This window comes from Rattus norvegicus, chromosome 15 (genome assembly GCF_036323735.1).
Source record: "Rattus norvegicus strain BN/NHsdMcwi chromosome 15, GRCr8, whole genome shotgun sequence".
Lineage (NCBI taxonomy): Eukaryota > Metazoa > Chordata > Mammalia > Rodentia > Muridae > Rattus > Rattus norvegicus.
The window spans coordinates 23,452,752-23,472,605 of NC_086033.1; the positions used below are offsets into that span (position 1 = coordinate 23,452,752).

Sequence of the window (19,854 nt, forward strand, 5' to 3'; positions counted from 1 at the left end):
ATACACGTTTTTGCATTTTGGAGGTTGAACCCAGGGACCTTGTGTATTCTAGGCAAGTGTATTATCATTGAGCAAAGTCTCAAGCCCTAGCTCGACATTTTTGTGAACATGTGTGGGTAGACCAGAGTGGATTTTGAGAAACAATCAAGGCTCCCTGTTGACAAACAGCTCCTGGTAGTTAGAGTTTGCCTAAGTCACCATAGTATACATCCTATATATGAAAGCTGTATGCCTTTGCATATTATAAAAAAAACAACACTTTTTTGGTTGGATGTGAGAAAATCAGCTCTTAATTTATTTGTTGATTTTATTTTTATAGTTTTAGAAGTCAGTATAAGAAGCATCTTGATGCTAAACAGTACAATTTGTAAGTTCTTACTAAGTAAAGACTTTATAGAGGGACAGCGAAAATTGGATTTACTATTCATTACACACTATAAATTATATATTTTTATTAAAGTCAGGCGTGATAACATAATGAAGTATATGATATTTTTAACTTTGGTGTTGATTAATTCCAAGAAGAATTTAATTTTTTTATGTTCTAGAAACCTTTATTGTGAACTAATATTTAACTCTTTTAATAGGCATCTTTTCCCTCTCAGGAAGAATTGCAAACAGTGTAAGTAATTCATTGATTCCAGTTTGCTGTTATAAGGAGTTAAATACTGAATTACCCTTCAGACAGTAATGCCATGTGCTCACACGTGCTCGTGCAGACACAGTAGGCGTGTCCGTGTGCTCTGGGCTGCCAGCCAGTGTGCAGCCTGTTGCACGGCTGGGGCTTGCTTTCCTCCTCGAAAGGTGAGGGGTGGAGCTGACTTCCAAGGCCTCACTTAGGCCAGTGCAGCCCCAGCCCTGTGCTTGCTCTCCTCCCTCTCAGGATCTGTGTTGCAGCCTCGCCTGTCCCACGGCTGCATTTTTGTGAAAACTTGCTGTTGTGGTTCTCCTTTAGAGATTTTAAATCTTTTAAGAAACTGAAATATTTTCTTCTTGTTGGCCTCTTATTTTTCTAAGAGGCTATGAATTAAAAATCATTTCTGCTTATAGTTTGTTTCAAAATAGTAAATGCCGACTGTGTTAAGTACATCGTAGATGACAGGAGTCTAAGTGTTCTTGCACCTCGGCCTGTTTGTAAGCTTGGCCATCTAGTAGCCTAGGGTGCTCGCTGTCTCAGCTGAGTCTTGAGTTTGGCTGTGTGAAGTAAGAGTGCAAACATTTTCTATAATAAGCTGACAGTTGCTTCAGAGACCATAGAGGTCCTACTTTTGTCTTGTGACCCTGTTTTGTGTATACGTGGGTTTTATTTTATTTTTGTTTATGTGTATGTATGTTTGCCTGCTTTGTCTGTGTGTGCACCATATGCATACAGTGCCTGCCTTTGAGTCCGAAGAGTATATTGTGTTCCCTGAAAGTGGAGTAGAAGGGGTTGTACTTGGCCTGACCTGGGTGCTGGGAACTCAGGTTGTGTTGTCTGCTAGAGCAGCCAGCGCTCTTACCCAGGAGCTATCACTCCAGCCCCAGTTTTCATCTTCAAACTGTAGGATTACTGTCCTAACTATATCTATTCCTTGACAAGATGCTTGGCAGTCCTTAGCTTTACCGACTCAGGGCTGTAACAGGGAGAAGAGGGTGTTAGGAAAGCCACCTGGGGGATCTGGGCTGGGAATGAGAGCCCTCCAGTGGCCTCCCCTAGTAATGTTATTTTCCATATGGGCGCTCTCCGACCGATTTCAAGACAGCACCACTACCACCACCACACAAGTCACTGTGAGGAAGCACTTCATTTCCAAAATATGACAGATAACATTGAAGCTCAAGGACCAGATTGCCTGTTGGGCAGTTCTTTATATACAGTCTTAAGAACGCTGTTTGTGACTGGACATTCTACTCAAGTATAACACAAATGAATTTTGAAATTTTGCCTTTTCTTTCTGCATTTCTGGGAAATAACTAAGGCATTAGATAGGACAAGGAAAAAAACAAAGAGAAACCAAAGCCATGAATTCTAAGATTGGATAAAAACAAGTGAATAGGGGTTGGGGATTTAGCTCAGTAAGGCCCTGGGTTCAGTCCCCAGCTCCGGGAAAAAACAAAAAACCAAAAAAACCAAGTGAATACCAGGTGGTGACTTTAATATAATGCTGATGGTTTAGTGAACCAGATACTCATAACTAATTTAATTACCTTAAAATAAATGCTTGTAAAGACCGTCTTTGTACTGAACTCACCCCCAATCCCTTTTAGACAGTTACGTAACCCAGGCTGGCTTTGAGGTCACTGTAGTGAGGATAGCTTTGAGTGATAACCTCACTATCCAAGTGCTGGTATTGTAGGAGCCATGTGTGGGCTTCATGTGCTGAGAAGTGAAAGCAGGAGCTTAGGCATGATAGAGGCAAACCCTGCCCACAGGAGCTAGCCTGGAAAATTGCCTTTGAAATTAAGAATTTATAGGATGGGGGTTGGGATTTAGCTCAGTGGTAGAGCGCTTGCTAAAGGCCCTGGGTTCGGTACCCAGCTCCGGAAAAAAAAAAAAAAAAAAAAAGAAAAAAAAAGAATTTATAGGATGGGCTCTTCTATGGCAAACAGTAGCTGATCGATAATTACATTTTAAACTATCACCTGCTGTTTTTATTTTGTTTTTAAAAATAATGATATGTAGGTATCTGAATGGTATTACTATTTACCTAATATGTAAGTTATGTTACTGTTTATTTTAGATGCTGTTTACCTAAAATATATTTACATTCTGATTTAGAATTTCAGAAAAAGAGAAAGAAATAACTGATCTCTGCAATGAGTTAGAGTCTTTGAAGAATGCTGTTGAACATCAAAGGAAGAAAAACAATGTAAGCCACTACTGAGCCCCAGACGTCCCGTTAGAGTGTTGGTGCTGAAGACGGGCAGGGTCTTCTTTGTGTCTACGTCTACTTTAGATCTCCTGAGCTTTGTGCGAGCACTCTCGGTTTCTTTGCATCTGGGGGCAGTGCTAGTGTAAACATTTTATTATAACGCAGCTTTGGTAGTAAAAAGATAGTTCTTATAATGAAAATTAGCAGAATGGAGCTTTTAAAGGTTTTCTGAAATAAAAATATGATTGACTTCATGTTAAAACCTGTTTAGAAAAATAAGTCTTCAGTACTGTTATTTAAAAACAAAGCCATTTCTTTTTTATTAAACAGGACTAATTTGTGTGTGTGTGTGTGTGTGTGTGTGTGTGTGTGTATGTGTGTGTGTCTGTGTGTGTGTGTGTGTGTGTGTCTATTTCTGATAGACTAAAAGAAACATTCATTTCAGTCTTTGTGACCAAGCTTGCAAAGCCTTCTGTAAACTACCCTTTCATATTGGTAATTACGTCTGCTGGTGGTCTTAGAACTGGAATAGATTTATACTAAGTTGGGAATGGCTGACTCTTTAAGTCAGCCATTATCTACAGTCATGACTGTACATCCTTACCAAGCAGACAAAGAGTAGATGCAGCCTCTCATAAGATCTCTCTTACCAAAAGATAGTAGTAACTAGAAGAGTCCAAGTATTCTTGTGAGGGAAGTGTTTTCACACAAAAATATGCTTGTCTTTTGTTTGATTTGTCTACAAATCAAAATGTTATTTAATGATAGAATATTGGTAATAAATAGATATGTATTTTTCAATGTAATTTAAATCTTTTAACGTTTGTGTTAAATTGCTAACTAACATGTTGGCATTTTCCTGCACCCTGAATTTATGAAAATCTGGTATGTGAACTGCTCTGTGTGTGTTGTGCAGTATGAATTACTAACAGCATTACTTAGCCACGGAATTTGCTATGAACTTTCCAATACAGTTCTAACATTGTAACTAACTTTGTTTGCTTAGTTTCTGAGGTGAGGAGGGCACAGTAATATAGTTTAGGTCACTCAGCACAGCTGCGGTGGTGGTGGCTATGGCGGCAACGGCATCGATATCGATGGCGGCGGCAGCTCTGTGGGTCTTCATTTCAAGTCTGTGTAAAGAGCCAGGACAGTGGAGGCCAGCAGGGTGCAGCTTCAGCCCATGCATACGTTTGGCCAGATTTCTTAACTTTGAGCTGTGGTTTCCTATCTATAAAGTGGGAATAAAAATCTCACAAAGTATTGCAAGGATTAATGAGCATTCGTGTAGCGTTAACTACAGTATTTGGCATCTAAATTGGCAATAAATGGTAATCATTGGCTTTTAAGTTTTGTTTATGTTAGGATTCTTAACTGAAGATGAATCACAGCATCCTGTCTTCGTTTGTATTTGCTAAGGAAGAGTTTTTTTTCAAGGCTTACTTTTAAATGGCCCCAGTTTTTTCTTAACGAGAACGTGTTATGGTTTCTCTGTCTCAGTTGCTTCAGACACCTGCCTGGTTCACTTGTGTTGGATTGCTGGTGTGTGACTGTACCAGATACAGAGAACACAGGGCTAGGTTCTAATCTTCCTAGAGATTAGAAATGTGCTAATTTTAATCTAAAATAGTTACAGGAAAAATGTTACTTAGTAAAGTCCTGTGAGGCTGATGTTGGGCGTTGTTGAATATTCCATGAGAAGTGTTTGCAGGACTGTGTGTTTGCTCTGTCCTTAGCTGTAGTGCTTGAACTTGAAGTCGTAACTGTAGTCCTGGTTGGTGTGCTCCCCTGGAATGCTTTCTTCTTTGTGAGTGTGCCCAGTGAGCTGTTGAAGAACTGGCGTATTGGTGTGCATACTAAAACATGAGAAGTGGACTTTCTTATTCCTCATTCAGACTTCTAAACATTATAATTATTATTTCTTTGCTAATACACATTTTCCCATTGAAATAATTTTGCAATAACTAGCATTTAAATGCAGTGCAAAATATTGATGAAGTTAAAGGAGAAACCTTTTAATAATGGATAAACTGAAATCGTTCTTTCTAAAAATGATTAGGACCTTCGGGAGAAAAACTGGGAAGCGATGGAGGCATTGGCATCAACTGAAAAAATACTGCAGGACAGAGTGAACAAGACTTCCAAGGTTGTGACTGACTCCAGAACTGCCCCTCGCAGAGTCTGCAGCTCGCCCCATCACACTGAAGCCTTCCCTTTTGCTTCAGTCTAAACCATTTAAAGACAGCAGCCCCGTGTCACCCACATTATCGTCCTCACCATCTGCCTTTCGTCTTCTCCCTGAGACTTGAGTTGGGGCACTCTGTGCTGGGATGGCCCCACTGTTGGTGTTTTGGTGCGCACAGCTTTAGGGGAAAGATCTCAGGAGTCTCCATGCTGTGTGTGCAGGTCCTTCCTTGTCTCATGCTGTGCCTCTTGGTGTAGTTAGAACTTCGATGAGGTTCCCAAATCAGAGAAATCAGAGTAAATTAATGGAACAAATTAAAAACCTAGCATGTGTTTGAGATGCATAGTAAAGTGGGGTTTCCAGAGCATTCCGGGAGATTCAGACAAGGGAGGAAAATAGCAAAATCTTCAACAGTACAGAAGGGGTCCATTCAAAGTATGCTGCGGGGAGGATTCCCCAGGAGACAGAGACTCACTTCGCACTTTGAAGTTGTAGGACAGCAGTTGCTCCTGTGTCTGTTTCATGTCGAGTATTAATATGAATGGATGATGAGACTGTGTGAAATGCATCTGATATGTATGTCCCCTTTATCTTAAACAACCAAGGACATTCTTCTAGTATCTGAGTGCATCAGGGTCATAATGGAGGAGTGATTTAAAGATTAGGACAGCTGAATGTGTGTGCAACATGAATAGTGGATTTTGAGGCCAGGTTAGTGAGTGCCCCCAGTTAATTTCCACATTCTGAAAGTGTTGGTGTACCAAGATAATCTATCATGTTTTAATTATAAAAGTGTTAAGGATATTTGAAACATTTTCCTAGTAGATGCAATTTTATGATTTGCTAATTTTATATGTATAGTTATATTTCCTTTAATGCAATAGATTCATACTTAAATTTTCATTAAGCATTAGTTGAGACAGTTGACAGCTATTACTGCCAGAAGCATTTATGCCAGAGACTGTGAGGCACAGGTCTTGTTTAATTGTGAGAGGTTCCTGTTGTGCAGACATTTCTGTCAGCAAGGGGAGTTCTAGTATGGGCTTTCCACTGTTTGAAGTGAAAAGGCTTTATGCTTTTCCCACACACGGCATCGATGCATGGTGACTTCTAAAGCTAGCGATCGATCTGCAGGGAATAGACTCCAGTTTTTTCTTAGCAGAACTGGGAGTCCTTTATAGCATGGGTGTAAAGTGATACTGATTTCCTAAGTGCCACAAGGTGGGATGTGACTACATAAAGCATTGTTGGTGTTTTAGGTGTTAGAAATAGTTAAACCGGGCAGCGTGCTGTTTTTAGATGTTTAGTTTTTAATTAAGGAGATCCTTCTCCTCTCCTCCTCTCCCTCCACCTCCTCTTCCTCTCTCTCTCTGTCTCTGTCTCTGTCTCAGTGTGTGTGTGCTGAGTGTGGGCCTGCATGTGTGTCTCAGTGTGTGTGTCTCAGTGTGTGTGTGTGTGTCTCAGTGTATGTGTCTCGGTGTGTAGCCCATTTGAGGTCCTCTTGCTTCAGCTTCCCGAGTCCAGGGATGACAAGCGTACCTCCACCATACCAGCTTCTGGAAAGTTTATTTTATTTTTTTTTCTTTCAAGATAGGATCTCACTATGTAGTAGCCTCGGATGGCCTGGAACTAGCTAATTAGAACAGGAGAGCATATGTCTACCAGCCTCTACCACTGTTAGGTAAAAGCATGAGCCACCCTACCTAGCCTGGAGTTACTTTTAAAACACTAAATGCTTGTTAGAAACTGTAATGATAGACTTACATAAGAGATATTTTACAATCATTGGTGGTACTGAGGAAATAATCCATCAATGATAGTTCTAAGGAAATAATCCACTTTCTAAAAATTAGATCTTTTTTTCAGATGTTGAATAGAAATTACTACTTCTAACCAAATTATGTCAAATGAAAATTCTATAGCTAAAACATTTCTTATAGAATGAGATAGCTTAGTGAGTGGCTGTTGATTACAAGTGAGTCTTCCTCTGTGCTTGCAGGATACCTCTCTCCCACAGTATCTTGCTCTGCATCTCCGTAGTCAAATGATACAGTGATGTCTTGATTACCTCTGAAGTAGCACTTCCCTTCGAGTGCAATGGGCATTTGCCTACAAGTTTGTGGACTTTACTAAATTATTGAAAATACTTCAGTAAAGCAGCTATTCTAAAATATTGCCACTAATCTTTAATAATATATCAGCTTTTAGTGTGCATAGAATTTGAAATTCTGATTTCTGTTGTGTAAATTTACATCTCAGTAACAGATTTCCAAGAGCATGTGGAAGTGCTGAGGTGGGACTTGCTACCTCTCGTTGTTTCTTGGACTCCAGTAGTAATGGAGTGGTTGTGTTGGCTTGGTTTTGGTGTATAATTTTATAAGTGTCTTAAAAAAAAAAACCTTGTAAAAATAATTTGAGCATTAGATCTGAGCTGATATGTGTGTATGTGGTCACATCGTGTCCTTCATTTTGACGAACATCCTTCTGAACTTACAATTAGAGTTGGAGCTAAACATCACCATTTTAGGTTGAGCATTAGTAACACTGCACTTTCCAGCTCACTGTGTGTCAAAAGTCATCTTATTGAGCAAAGTGACCCGTCTCAGCCATTCTCCCCCGCATTCTGCTTCCACTCACAATTGGTCCTTTCTGCTTTGTTTAACAGAAGTAGTTTGATCTAACCTCGAAGAGCAGACTAGGAAGGTGTGTGTGCTTCTCTGTAAACCTCTGTCAGTGGGCATCAGTTGGCTTGCCCAGATGCCTCGTCAGTAGTCAGGTCCTCTGGGAGGCTTGTGTTTGAAATATTACTGGAAAGGCAGACAGATCCCTCTTTCTAGTGCCAAAGAAAATGCAAAAGACACTGCTTTGGCTTGGTTAACTAAGGTATTATTTGCTATTTATGCCCTAGAGATTTTTGGAAGTATGTTTTAATGCCTTAAAATGAGGAAAATCGATACTTTTCAATATTAAAATATGTTTTGTACATTGACTTTTTCTTCCATTAGAACTTTAAAGGTCATACTGTTTTTTTAAAAAGTTTTCCTCTTTGCACATTGTCTAATGTTGTAAGTTTGATCTCCTCTGTCTTTTGCTTTAGGAAAGACAACAGCAAGTGGAAGCTGTTGAGTTAGAGTCCAAGGACCTTCTCAAGAGGTTATTTCCAGCGGTGTCTGTGCCTTCTCATTCGGTAAGATGAGCCCTTCTTTTAATCGTTTACCCTGAAGTTATGCAGGAAGTTGTCGGTAGCAGCATTTGGTTTCTGAATTTGGCTTTGGCTGAACTTCTCAGTGTCTCCATAACTCCTGTGCTTTGGAGTAGTCAGACAGTAACTTAGTTCGAAGCCCCTTTGCCTGAACCTGAAACTTCTGTTGTTTTCTTGCACACTGAATAGCTTGGAAAAGAATTTTTTCTGAATGGGTAATAAAATCAATAATAACTGATTTAAGTGATGATTACTTCTTATTTTTAGCAATTGTCCTTTAATGTATTTGGTGCTATAAATTAAATCATTTTACATTTTAAGATCATGATTTTTATCAAACCTTCACCACAAGTGCTAAAGTGCAACTGGCTGAGGTGGACATGGTAGGATAGGAGCGACTGGCTCCGACCAGCATCAAGTACTCCAGGACAGGAAGATCAGGGATGTGCCTGAATTCCTCAAGTGATGGCATAGGCCTTCTTCAACTCATAATAAAATAGTGTGTGTATACATATACTCACACGTAGGCACTGGAATAGTGGTCACAGGACCCACCTCGTGAATCCCACATACTTTTGTTAATACGTGAACAACCTTCTTATCCTTCCCATTGCTGTTAGCGGTGGCTCTCGGCCTTCCCAGTGCTGTGACCCTTCCTTTAATACAGTTGCTCATCTGGTGACCCCCAACCGTAACAGTGTTTTCATTGCTACTTCATAACTGTAATTTTGCTACTTTATGAATTGTAATATGAGTGCTTCTGGAGATAGACGTTTGCCAAAGGAATTGCAGCCCACAGGTTAAGAACCTCTGTGTTAGATCGTCCTGAAGGAACTCAAGCATCAGAGCGTTTATCTGTAAATATTTCAACAGAAGAGATCAAGATAATTCTTTTATTTAAAAAATATACCTTTAATTAGATAAATTTAACCATTCCCCTAATTTTCATATACAGTTCTCATGGTAATTAAATAATAAGGTAGTATTTTATAATCAGAACCCAAAGACCAACATGTGAATGGTGCCTGCTGAGTCCCTGCCAGTGTGCAGCATGCTACTCTTCCCCTCCCTGATTTGAAGCCTAGAAGTGCCCTATTGCAGTTTCTGGTAGTGCCAGCATGTTCCTCCGTCCTTTGTATAACTCATAAATTGGTACTCGGGTTTGTCTTATCCAGGGTCAGTATTTGAAGGTGTGGTGGGTACTGTTGCCTACTTGTATAGCCTGGATTAGTGGAGTGATCCGCTTTAGGCTGGCTGTGATGTCCTTTGGTAGCTCTTGTGCTGTAACAAGGTGTTTAAGTTTACATGGAGTTAAAGTCAAGCATAAAACTGCCCCTTTCTCCAAGGAGCTCTGTTTCCTCTAGGTGAGGGTGCAGGGGCAGAGTAAGTCCCTACTGGTGTGCGGTATGAATAGTAGGTTGGCTGTTTGCTTTGTTTAGGTTATGCGTACATGTGCCCCACTGTTAATTCACGTAAGGAGGAAGGACTCCTTGTAGCTGTGGGAGGTTACATAGGCTTGAACAGCAGATGACCACGATTGCCTGGGCTGAAGAAGTGTCTTGGTTTAGACAGAGAGATGATGTGGGGGGGGGGGGAGCTGTTAATATATTTCTTTTTTTTTTTTTTTTTTTTTTATTAACTTGAGTATTTCTTATATACATTTCAAGTGTTATTCCCTTTCCCGGTTTCCGGGCAAAATCCCCCTCCCCCCTCCCCTTCCTTATGGGTGTTCCCCTCCCAACCCTCCCCCCATTGCCGCCCTCCCCCCATAGTCTAGTTCACTGGGGGTTCAGTCTTAGCAGGACCCAGGGCTTCCCCTTCCACTGGTGCTCTTACTAGGATATTCATTGCTACCTATGGGGTCAGAGTCCAGGGTCAGTCCATATATAGTCTTTAGGTAGTGGCTTAGTCCCTGGAAGCTCTGGTTGCTTGGCATTGTTGTACTTTTGGGGTCTCGAGCCCCTTCAAGCTCTTCCAGTTCTTTCTCTGATTCCTTCAACGGGGGACCTATTCTCAGTTCAGTGGTTTGCTGCTGGCATTCGCCTCTGTATTTGCTGTATTCTGGCTGTGTCTCTCAGGAGCGATCTACATCCGGCTCCTGTCGGTCTGCACTTCTTTGCTTCATCCATCTTGTCTAATTGGGTGGCTGTATATGTATGGGCCACCTGTGGGGCAGGCTCTGATTGGGTGTTCCTTCAGTCTCTTGTTTTAATTTTTGCCTCTCCCTTCCCTGCCAAGGGTATTCTTTTTCCTCATTTAAAGAAGGAGTGAAACATTCACATTTTGATCATCCGTCTTGAGTTTCGTTTGTTCTAGGGATCTAGGGTAATTCAAGCATTTGGGCTAATAGCCACTTATCAATGAGTGCATACCATGTATGTCTTTCTGTGATTGGGTTAGCTCACTCAGGATGATATTTTCCAGTTCCAACCATTTGCCTACGAATTTCATAAACTCGTTGTTTTTGATAGCTGAGTAATATTCCATTGTGTAGATGTACCACATTTTCTGTATCCATTCCTCTGTTGAAGGGCATCTGGGTTCTTTCCATTTTCTGGCTATTATAAATAAGGCTGCGATGAACATAGTGGAGCACGTGTCTCTTTTATATGTTGAGGCATCTTTTGGGTATATGCCCAAGAGAGGTATAGCTGGATCCTCAGGCAGTTCAATGTCCAATTTTCTGAGGAACCTCCAGACTGATTTCCAGAATGGTTTTACCAGTCTGCAATCCCACCAACAATGGAGGAGTGTTCCTCTTTCTCCACATCCTCGCCAGCATCTGCTGTCACCTGAGTTTTTGATCTTAGCCATTCTCACTGGTGTGAGGTGAAATCTCAGGGTTGTTTTGATTTGCATTTCCCTTATGACTAAAGATGTTGAACATTTCTTTAGGTGTTTCTCAGCCATTCTGCATTCCTCAGCTGTGAATTCTTTGTTTAGCTCTGAACCCCATTTTTTAATAGGGTTATTTGTTTCCCTGCGGTCTAACTTCTTGAGTTCTTTGTATATTCTGGATATAAGGCCTCTATCTGTTGTAGGATTGGTAAAGATCTTTTCCCAATCTGTTGGTTGCCGTTTTGTCCTAACCACCGTGTCCTTTGCCTTACAGAAGCTTTGCAGTTTTATGACATCCCATTTGTCGATTCTTGATCTTAGAGCATAAGCCATTGGTGTTTTGTTCAGGAAATTTTTTCCAGTGCCCATGTGTTCCAGATGCTTCCCTAGTTTTTCTTCTATTAGTTTGAGTGTGTCTGGTTTGATGTGGAGGTCCTTGATCCACTTGGACTTAAGCTTTGTACAGGGTGATAAGCATGGATCGATCTGCATTCTTCTACATGTTGCCCTCCAGTTGAACCAGCACCATTTGCTGAAAATGCTATCTTTTTTCCATTGGATGGTTTTGGCTCCTTTGTCAAAAATCAAGTGACCATAGGTGTGTGGGTTCATTTCTGGGTCTTCAATTCTATTCCATTGGTCTATCTGTCTGTCTCTGTACCAATACCATGCAGTTTTTTATCACTATTGCTCTGTAATACTGCTTGAGTTCAGGGATAGTGATTCCTACCCTGAAGTCCTTTTATTGTTGAGGATAGCTTTAGCTATCCTGGGTTTTTTGTTATTCCAGATGAATTTGCAAATTGTTCTGTCTAACTCTTTGAAGAATTGGATTGGTATTTTGATGGGGATTGCATTGAATCTGTAGATTGCTTTTGGTAAAATGGCCATTTTTACTATATTAATCCTGCCAATCCATGAGCATGGGAGATCTTTCCATCTTCTGAGGTCTTCTTCAATTTCTTTCCTCAGTGTCTTGAAGTTCTTATTGTACAGATCTTTTACTTGCTTGGTTAAAGTCACACCGAGGTACTTTATATTATTTGGGTCTATTATGAAGGGTGTCGTTTCCCTAATTTCTTTCTCGGCTTGTTTCTCTTTTGTATAGAGGAAGGCAACTGATTTATTTGAGTTAATTTTATACCCAGCCACTTTGCTGAAGTTGTTTATCAGCTTTAGTAGTTCTCTGGTGGAACTTTTGGGATCATGTCATCTGCAAATAGTGATATTTTGACTTCTTCTTTTCCGATCTGTATCCCCTTGATCTCCTTTTGTTGTCTGATTGCTCTGGCTAGAACTTCAAGAACTATATTGAATAAGTAGGGAGAGAGTGGGCAGCCTTGTCTAGTCCCTGATTTTAGTGGGATTGCTTCAAGTTTCTCTCCATTTAGTTTAATGTTAGCAACTGGTTTGCTGTATATGGCTTTTACTATGTTTAGGTATGGTCCTTGAATTCCTATTCTTTCCAGGACTTTTATCATGAAGGGGTGTTGAATTTTGTCAAATGCTTTCTCAGCATCTAATGAAATGATCATGTGGTTTTGTTCTTTCAGTTTGTTTATATGATGGATCACGTTGATGGTTTTCCGTATATTAAACCATCCCTGCATGCCTGGGATGAAGCCTACTTGATCATGGTGGATGATTGTTTTAATGTGCTCTTGAATTCGGTTTGCCAGAATTTTATTGAGTATTTTTGCGTCGATATTCATAAGGGAAATTGGTCTGAAGTTCTCTTTCTTTGTTGTGTCTTTGTGTGGTTTAGGTATAAGAGTAATTGTGGCTTCGTAGAAGGAATTCGGTAGGGCTCCATCTGTTTCAATTTTGTGGAATAGTTTGGATAATATTGGTATGAGGTCTTCTATGAAGGTTTGATAGAATTCTGCACTAAACCCGTCTGGACCTGGGCTCTTTTTGGTTGGAAGACCTTTAATGACTGCTTCTATTTCCTTAGGAGTTATGGGGTTGTTTAACTGGTTTATCTGTTCCTGATTTAACTTCGATACCTGGTATCTGTCTAGGAAATTGTCCATTTCCTGAAGATTTTCAAATTTTGTTGAATATAGGCTTTTATAGTAAGATCTGATGATTTTTTGAATTTCCTCTGAATCTGTAGTTATGTCTCCCTTTTCATTTCTAATTTTGTTAATTTGGACGCACTCTCTGTGTCCTCTCGTTAGTCTGGCTAAGGGTTTATCTATCTTGTTGATTTTCTCAAAGAACCAACTTTTGGTTCTGTTGATTCTTTCTATGGTCCTTTTTGTTTCTACTTGGTTGATTTCAGCTCTGAGTTTGATTATTTCCTGCCTTCTACTCCTCCTGGGTGTATTTGCTTCTTTTTGTTCTAGAGCTTTTAGGTGTGCTGTCAAGCTGCTGACATATGCTCTTTCCTGTTTCTTTCTGCAGGCACTCAGCGCTATGAGTTTTCCTCTTAGCACAGCTTTCATTGTGTCCCATAAGTTTGGGTATGTTGTATCTTCATTTTCATTAAATTCTAAAAAGTTTTTAATTTCTTTCTTTATTTCTTCCTTGACCAGGTTATCATTGAGTAGAGCATTGTTCAATTTCCACGTATATGTGGGCATTCTTCCCTTATTGTTATTGAAGACCAGTTTTAGGCCGTGGTGGTCTGATAGCACGCATGGGATTATCTCTATCTTTCTGTACCTGTTGAGGCCCGTTTTTTGACCAATTATATGGTCAATTTTGGAGAAAGTACCATGAGGAGCTGAGAAGAAGGTATATCCTTTTGCTTTAGGATAGAATGTTCTATAAATATCCGTTAAGTCCATTTGGCTCATGACTTCTCTTAGTCTGTCTACATCTCTGTTTAATTTCTGTTTCCATGATCTGTCCATTGATGAGAGTGGGGTGTTGAAATCTCCCACTATTATTGTGTGAGGTGCAATGTGTGTTTTGAGCTTTAGTAAGGTTTCTTTTACGTATGTAGGTGCCCTTGTATTTGGGGCATAGATATTTAGGATTGAGAGTTCATCTTGGTGGATTTTTCCTTTGATGAATATGAAGTGTCCTTCCTTATCTTTTTTGATGACTTTTAGTTGGAAATTGATTTTATTTGATATTAGAATGGCTACTCCAGCTTGCTTCTTCTGACCATTTACTTGGAAAGTTGTTTTCCAGCCTTTCACTCTGAGGTAGTGTCTGTCTTTGTCTCTGAGGTGTGTTTCCTGTAGGCAGCAGAATGCAGGGTCCTCATTGCGTATCCAGTTTGTTAATCTATGTCTTTTTATTGGGGAGTTGAGGCCATTGATATTGAGAGATATTAAGGAATAGTGATTATTGCTTCCCTTTATATTCATATTTGGATGTGAGGTTATGTTTGTGTGCTTTCATTCTCTTTGTTTTGTTGCCAAGACGATTAGTTTCTTGCTTCTTCTAGGGTATAGCTTGCCTCCTTATATTGGGCTTTACCATTTATTATCCTTTGTAGTGCTGGATTTGTAGAAAGATATTGTGTAAATTTGGTTTTGTCATGGAATATCTTGGTTTCTCCATCAATGTTAATTGAGAGTTTTGCTGGATACAGTAACCTGGGCTGGCATTTGTGTTCTCTTAGGGTCTGTATGACATCAGTCCAGGATCTTCTGGCCTTCATAGTTTCTGGCGAGAAGTCTGGTGTGATTCTGATAGGTCTCCCTTTATATGTTACTTGACCTTTTTCCCTTACTGCTTTTAATATTCTTTCTTTATTTTGTGCGTTTGGTGTTTTGACAATTATGTGACGGGAGGTGTTTCTTTTCTGGTCCAATCTATTTGGAGTTCTGTAGGCTTCTTGTATGTCTATGGGTATCTCTTTTTTTAGGTTAGGGAAGTTTTCTTCTATGATTTTGTTGAAGATATTTACTGGTCCTTTGAGCTGGGAGTCTTCACTCTCTTCTATACCTATTATCCTTAGGTTTGATCTTCTCATTGAGTCCTGGATTTCCTGTATGTTTTGGACCAGTAGCTTTTTCCGCTTTACATTATCTTTGACAGTTGAGTCAATGATTTCTATGGAATCTTCTGCTCCTGAGATTCTCTCTTCCATCTCTTGTATTCTGTTGGTGAAGCTTGTATCTACAGCTCCTTGTCTCTTCTTTTGGTTTTCTATATCCAGGGTTGTTTCCATGTGTTCTTTCTTGATTGCTTCTATTTCCATTTTTAATTCCTTCAACTGTTTGATTGTGTTTTCCTGGAATTCTTTCAGGGATTTTTGCGATTCCTCTCTGTAGGCTTTTACTTGTTTATTAATGTTTTCCTGTGCTTCCCTAAGTGTGTTCATGTCTTTCTTGAAGTCCTCCAGCATCATGATCAAATATGATTTTGAAACTAGATCTTGCTTTTCTGGTGTGTTTGGATATTCCATGTTTGTTTTGGTGGGAGAATTGGGCTCCGATGATGGCATGTAGTCTTGGTTTCTGTTGCTTGGGTTCCTGCGCTTGCCTCTCGCCATCAGATTATCTCTAGTGTTACTTTGTTCTGCTATTTCTGACAGTGGCTAGACTGTCCTATAAGCCTGTGTGTCAGGAGTGCTGTAGACCTGTTTTCCTCTCTTTCAGTCAGTTATGGGGACAGAGTGTTCTGCTTTCGGGTGTGTAGTTTTTCCTCTCTACAGGTCTTCAGCTGTTCCTGTGGGCCTGTGTCTTGAGTTCACCAGGCAGCTTTCTTGCAGCAGAAAATTTGGTCTTACCTGTGGTCCCGAGGCTCAGGTTCGCTCGTGGGGTGCTGCCCACGGGCTCTCTGCAGCGGCAGCAACCAGGAAGACCTGTGCCGCCCCTTCCGGGAACTTCAGTGCACCAGGGTTCCAGATGGTCTTTGGCTTTTTCCTCTGGCGTCCGAGATGTGTGTGCAGGGAGCAGTCACTTCTGGTTTCCCAGGCTTGTCTGCCTCTCTGAAGGTTTAGCTCTCCCTCCCACGGGATTTGGGTGCAGAGAACTGTTTATCCGGTCTGTTTCCTTCTGGTTCTGGTGGTGTCTCAGGCACAGGGGTCCTGCCGCTCCTGGGCCTATATTTCTTGTCTTTTTCGTTTGTGGCCATTTTGTTTCTACTGTGTGTTTTATTCATTGATTGACTTATTTGACAATATTTCATGAACCAAGAGCACTGAAGACCCATGGGTTCTTTTCTTCAATAATGACCGGCAGTTAGTTTTCTTTTAATGGAACAAATTCATCCTTGTTTTGTTTGTTTTGTTATTACTTGTTTGTTTATTTGGGGGTATGGTCTTGCCATTTTGTAGCTTAGGCTGATCTGTCTGCCACTATGCCTGGTTAAATTCATTCTTAGTGGCTTTACTACTTACCTTCCATAACTAAATATTCATGGCTCTGTAATAATTTGTAAACATGTAAGATATGGAAAGTATTCTTTGTGTTTTGTTCACATACTTGTTAAAAATCAATTCATGTGTTTTAAAACACTAAGCTTTTCATGTGCTACTTAGAGATTAGTATTCTAGATTTTTAAAAGAATTACTTAATATAGCCAGTCATGGTGGCACACACCTTTAATCCAAGCACAAGGGAGGCAGACGTAGGCCATCCTGGTCTATATATCAGGTTAATAGGACTACATACAAGAGAAAAAAGGGGGAAAAAACCTTAAGCCTCATTAGGACGAATTAGCATAACTACTAAATATACAAGGGCTTTCGTAAGTTTCTATTTGCTTGCTGTTGCCAAAGTGTAAAGCAGATGTAGATGAGAAGGGTTTCATCTGGTTTTATTTTGTGTTGAATCCCAGTATTGGAAGCTTTAAGCAGTTAGAGTTCACTGCTCTGGTTTAAACTTGCATTGTGAGAATGCCCCATTCTTTTAATATAAACAGGGCCTTTACAGCATGGCACTGAAAGAGGTGCAGTGTGGGGTGATCTCCATCCCTCTCCCTTCTCATGTGATGCTTGTAAAATATCAATTGAGATACAGAAGGAGAACATGTTACATCATAGAGTCAATAAATGGTTAGTTTTTTAATTAATCAAACCAAAAATGTAAGAAGAAACTTGATTTAAAAATATTAGACACTTGTTAACAGTTTCAAAAGTATATAATAATTTATTGTAAGGTTTCAGGTATTGCTTAGACAGTTATGCACTGTTGTCTTCACTCGGCCTGTAAACAGAAACTGGTTTTGTGCTAAATAAATGTGTGCTCCTTACCACAGTAATAAAGTATTTTCAGGGATTTTGGAGTACCTTCAAAGAATTAAAAATCTTCTGAGCAGAATGTTCAGACAGTTAGACTTTGGATTTTTAAATTGAATGCTTTGTGTTCAGAACTATTTTACCTGGAAGAGCTTTTGAGACTTGATCTTGAGTGGTTTACACATTGGGCATGTTCGTCTGTTGCTCATGAAAACGTCTCACGGTGTAGAACATGAGTTCTGAGCTCAGGGCTGCTGCCTTTGAGTCCAAAATTCTGTTGCAGATATTTTTGGTATGGATAAAAAGCATTTTATTTTGATACTAATATGTATTTAATTTTTGTACATTAAATTATGTATTTACTTATCTATTGCTGGCTATGGTAGCTTTTGTCTTTAATCCTAGCACTTCCAGGCCTAGGTCAAAAACATTGTTTGGTCTTCTTCCCCCTGAGATAGTCTTCCTATATGGCCCAGGACGGCCTGGAACTCACCCTGTAACTGGAGTTGGTATGAACAGGGTCCTCTCTGGTCCCTTCCGCGGCTTTAGAGCCACCGGCGTGTCACATCATTTGGGTTTCTGTGGGTTTTTTAAACTATTATGTTCTGTCTGTAACAATAACATCTGCCTATTAAACTGTAAGTATGATGACAGTGTATGTAGGCTTCTTTTATAATTATCTGGTTTGGTGCTCTTAATGTTGACTTTTTATTTAATAGACTTTTGTGGAAACCAGTAACCTTGACCTTTTTCCTCCTACAGAATTACAGTGAATGGTTACGTAGCTTTGAAAAAAAGGCAAAAGCATGCATGGCTGGACCCTCAGACACAGAGGCGGTCAAGGTTAGTTGAGGAAACGAACTGTGTGTTTAAACTGAGGTTTGGGGCACTGCAGCAGCCGTTCTCAGAAATGCTGGGCTGGGAGAAGGGTGCACTGTTAGCTGAGAAGAACTAAAACCAAATGTTTAACTACTCTCCTCTCCTTTTAGCTTAAGTTTTCAGTGTGAGCCAAGTTTAATACATAGCCGGTTTCACTGGCTTGCTGACGCACCCAGATAGCATCGGCAGCACTCGCAAACTGGCTTCTTTCTGGTCCTTGGCCACCGAGAGAGTGCAGAGCCCTGATTGTTTTGACTCCGAGGTGGCGAGAGTAGACTTCTTCCTCATGTGTGTCATGAGCATTGTAACGTTTACTTGTGGATCGCCTTACGTGTTGCCATGTGTGGAGAGTAAAATCCTGTGGTAACGTGTGATGGCGTTTCTTAGTGAGGACTTAAAAAAAGCTTCACAAATGGACACCATGTGACCAAAAGGCCATCAGATGGCAGTGCTGCTTAGGAATGTAATAGTCTGTTAAATATCATCGAATCCGTTTATCATCAGATATTGAAACGAATGTGTCAGACAGCCCTCTTATTTGTCTTTTCTATCTCTTCCTTTGCAGGTTCTGGAGCACAGATTGAAAGAAGCTAATGAAATGCACACACTGCTGCAGCTGGAATGTGAAAAATACAAATCCGTCCTTGCAGAAACAGTAGGATATGGCTTGAATTACATTTTGACTTTATTTTTAAATTATTGATTTATTTCTTCCTGGCCTATGTGATTTATCTTGGCACCAGAATAATTGAAAATCATAAAATTCTCAGAACAAGTCTGCCTTTGTCCGCAGGAAGGGATTTTGCAAAAGCTTCAGCGAAGTGTGGAACAGGAGGAAAGCAAATGGAAGGTTAAAGCAGAGGAATCTCGGAGGACTATTCAGCAGGTATTTAAAGGGGAGCTTACATCAGCAGTGCTGAGCATGTGAGTGCCCACCACTGTCCCCTGGGAACACAGGCTACACCCTAGGTCACCTGTGTCCTACAGGCGGGCTGCAGGGCAGCAGATCTGGAGTCCTAGGTGATTTTGATGTTGACCCATTTGGGTGACCAGAGGGTGGTGTAGCAGGCAGAGTGCTTTGCACCTGATAGCTCTCCATATTATAATGAGATGAAGAACCCTGGGTGTGAAACTCGCTACCCATATTAGATTGCATTGAAGAAAAAGTTCAGCCAGGCTTCTTCTCATGGTACCCATGTGCTACTGGGAAGTCTTTATCTTCCTGCCGTTTTCACAGATACCGTTAAGAAAGTCATGGTCTTTTGCATCAATGTGTGTAGGCAGATTATAGGTTGCTGGTCTTGTTCTGTGTTAATAGCTTTGGAGAACAAAAATTTAGTGATTCTAGCTGGCTCTTTTTTTTTTTTTTTTTTTTTTTTTTAAAGATTTATTTATTCATTTATTATATATAAGTACACTGTAGCTGTCTTCAGATACACCAGAAGAGGGCATCGGATCTCTTTACAGATGGTTGTGAGCCACCATGTGGTTGCTGGGAATTGAACTCAGGACCTCTGGAAGAGCAGTCAGGTGCTCTTAACCGCTGAGCCATCTCTCCAGCCCTTTGTTTTTTTTTTTTTTTTTTTTTTTTGTTTTTTTTTAAAGATTTATTTATTCATTTATTATATATAAGTACACTTCTAGCTGGCTCTTAATGTAGGCTCAACACCAGTGGGTAGGTTCTGAGCGTTAGTAAAGTGAAGTCACGTGTGCGACTCAGCTTTAAGAGCTTTAATTGAGTTTGGTATGGGCTTCA

At 40.2% G+C, this 19,854-nt stretch overlaps 1 protein-coding gene across 49 annotated transcripts in view; it reads left to right on the top strand.

Annotated features, from left to right (window-relative positions):
- Window positions 1-19,854, top strand: part of Ktn1 (kinectin 1) — a 92,492-nt gene that overhangs the window by 60,182 nt on the left and 12,456 nt on the right. For 30 of the 49 annotated variants that reach the window (XM_063274792.1, XM_039093793.2, XM_039093792.2 and 27 more), the window contains 7 exons: window positions 588-622; window positions 2,759-2,849; window positions 4,912-4,998; window positions 8,135-8,224; window positions 17,982-18,062; window positions 18,664-18,753; window positions 18,892-18,984. In XM_063274792.1, the coding sequence (XP_063130862.1) occupies window positions 588-622; window positions 2,759-2,849; window positions 4,912-4,998; window positions 8,135-8,224; window positions 17,982-18,062; window positions 18,664-18,753; window positions 18,892-18,984 (567 nt within the window). The remainder of the gene's footprint in view (window positions 1-587; window positions 623-2,758; window positions 2,850-4,911; window positions 4,999-8,134; window positions 8,225-17,981; window positions 18,063-18,663; window positions 18,754-18,891; window positions 18,985-19,854) is intronic. The other 19 variants (XM_063274790.1, XM_039093807.2, XM_039093814.2 and 16 more) reach the window with 1 other exon arrangement.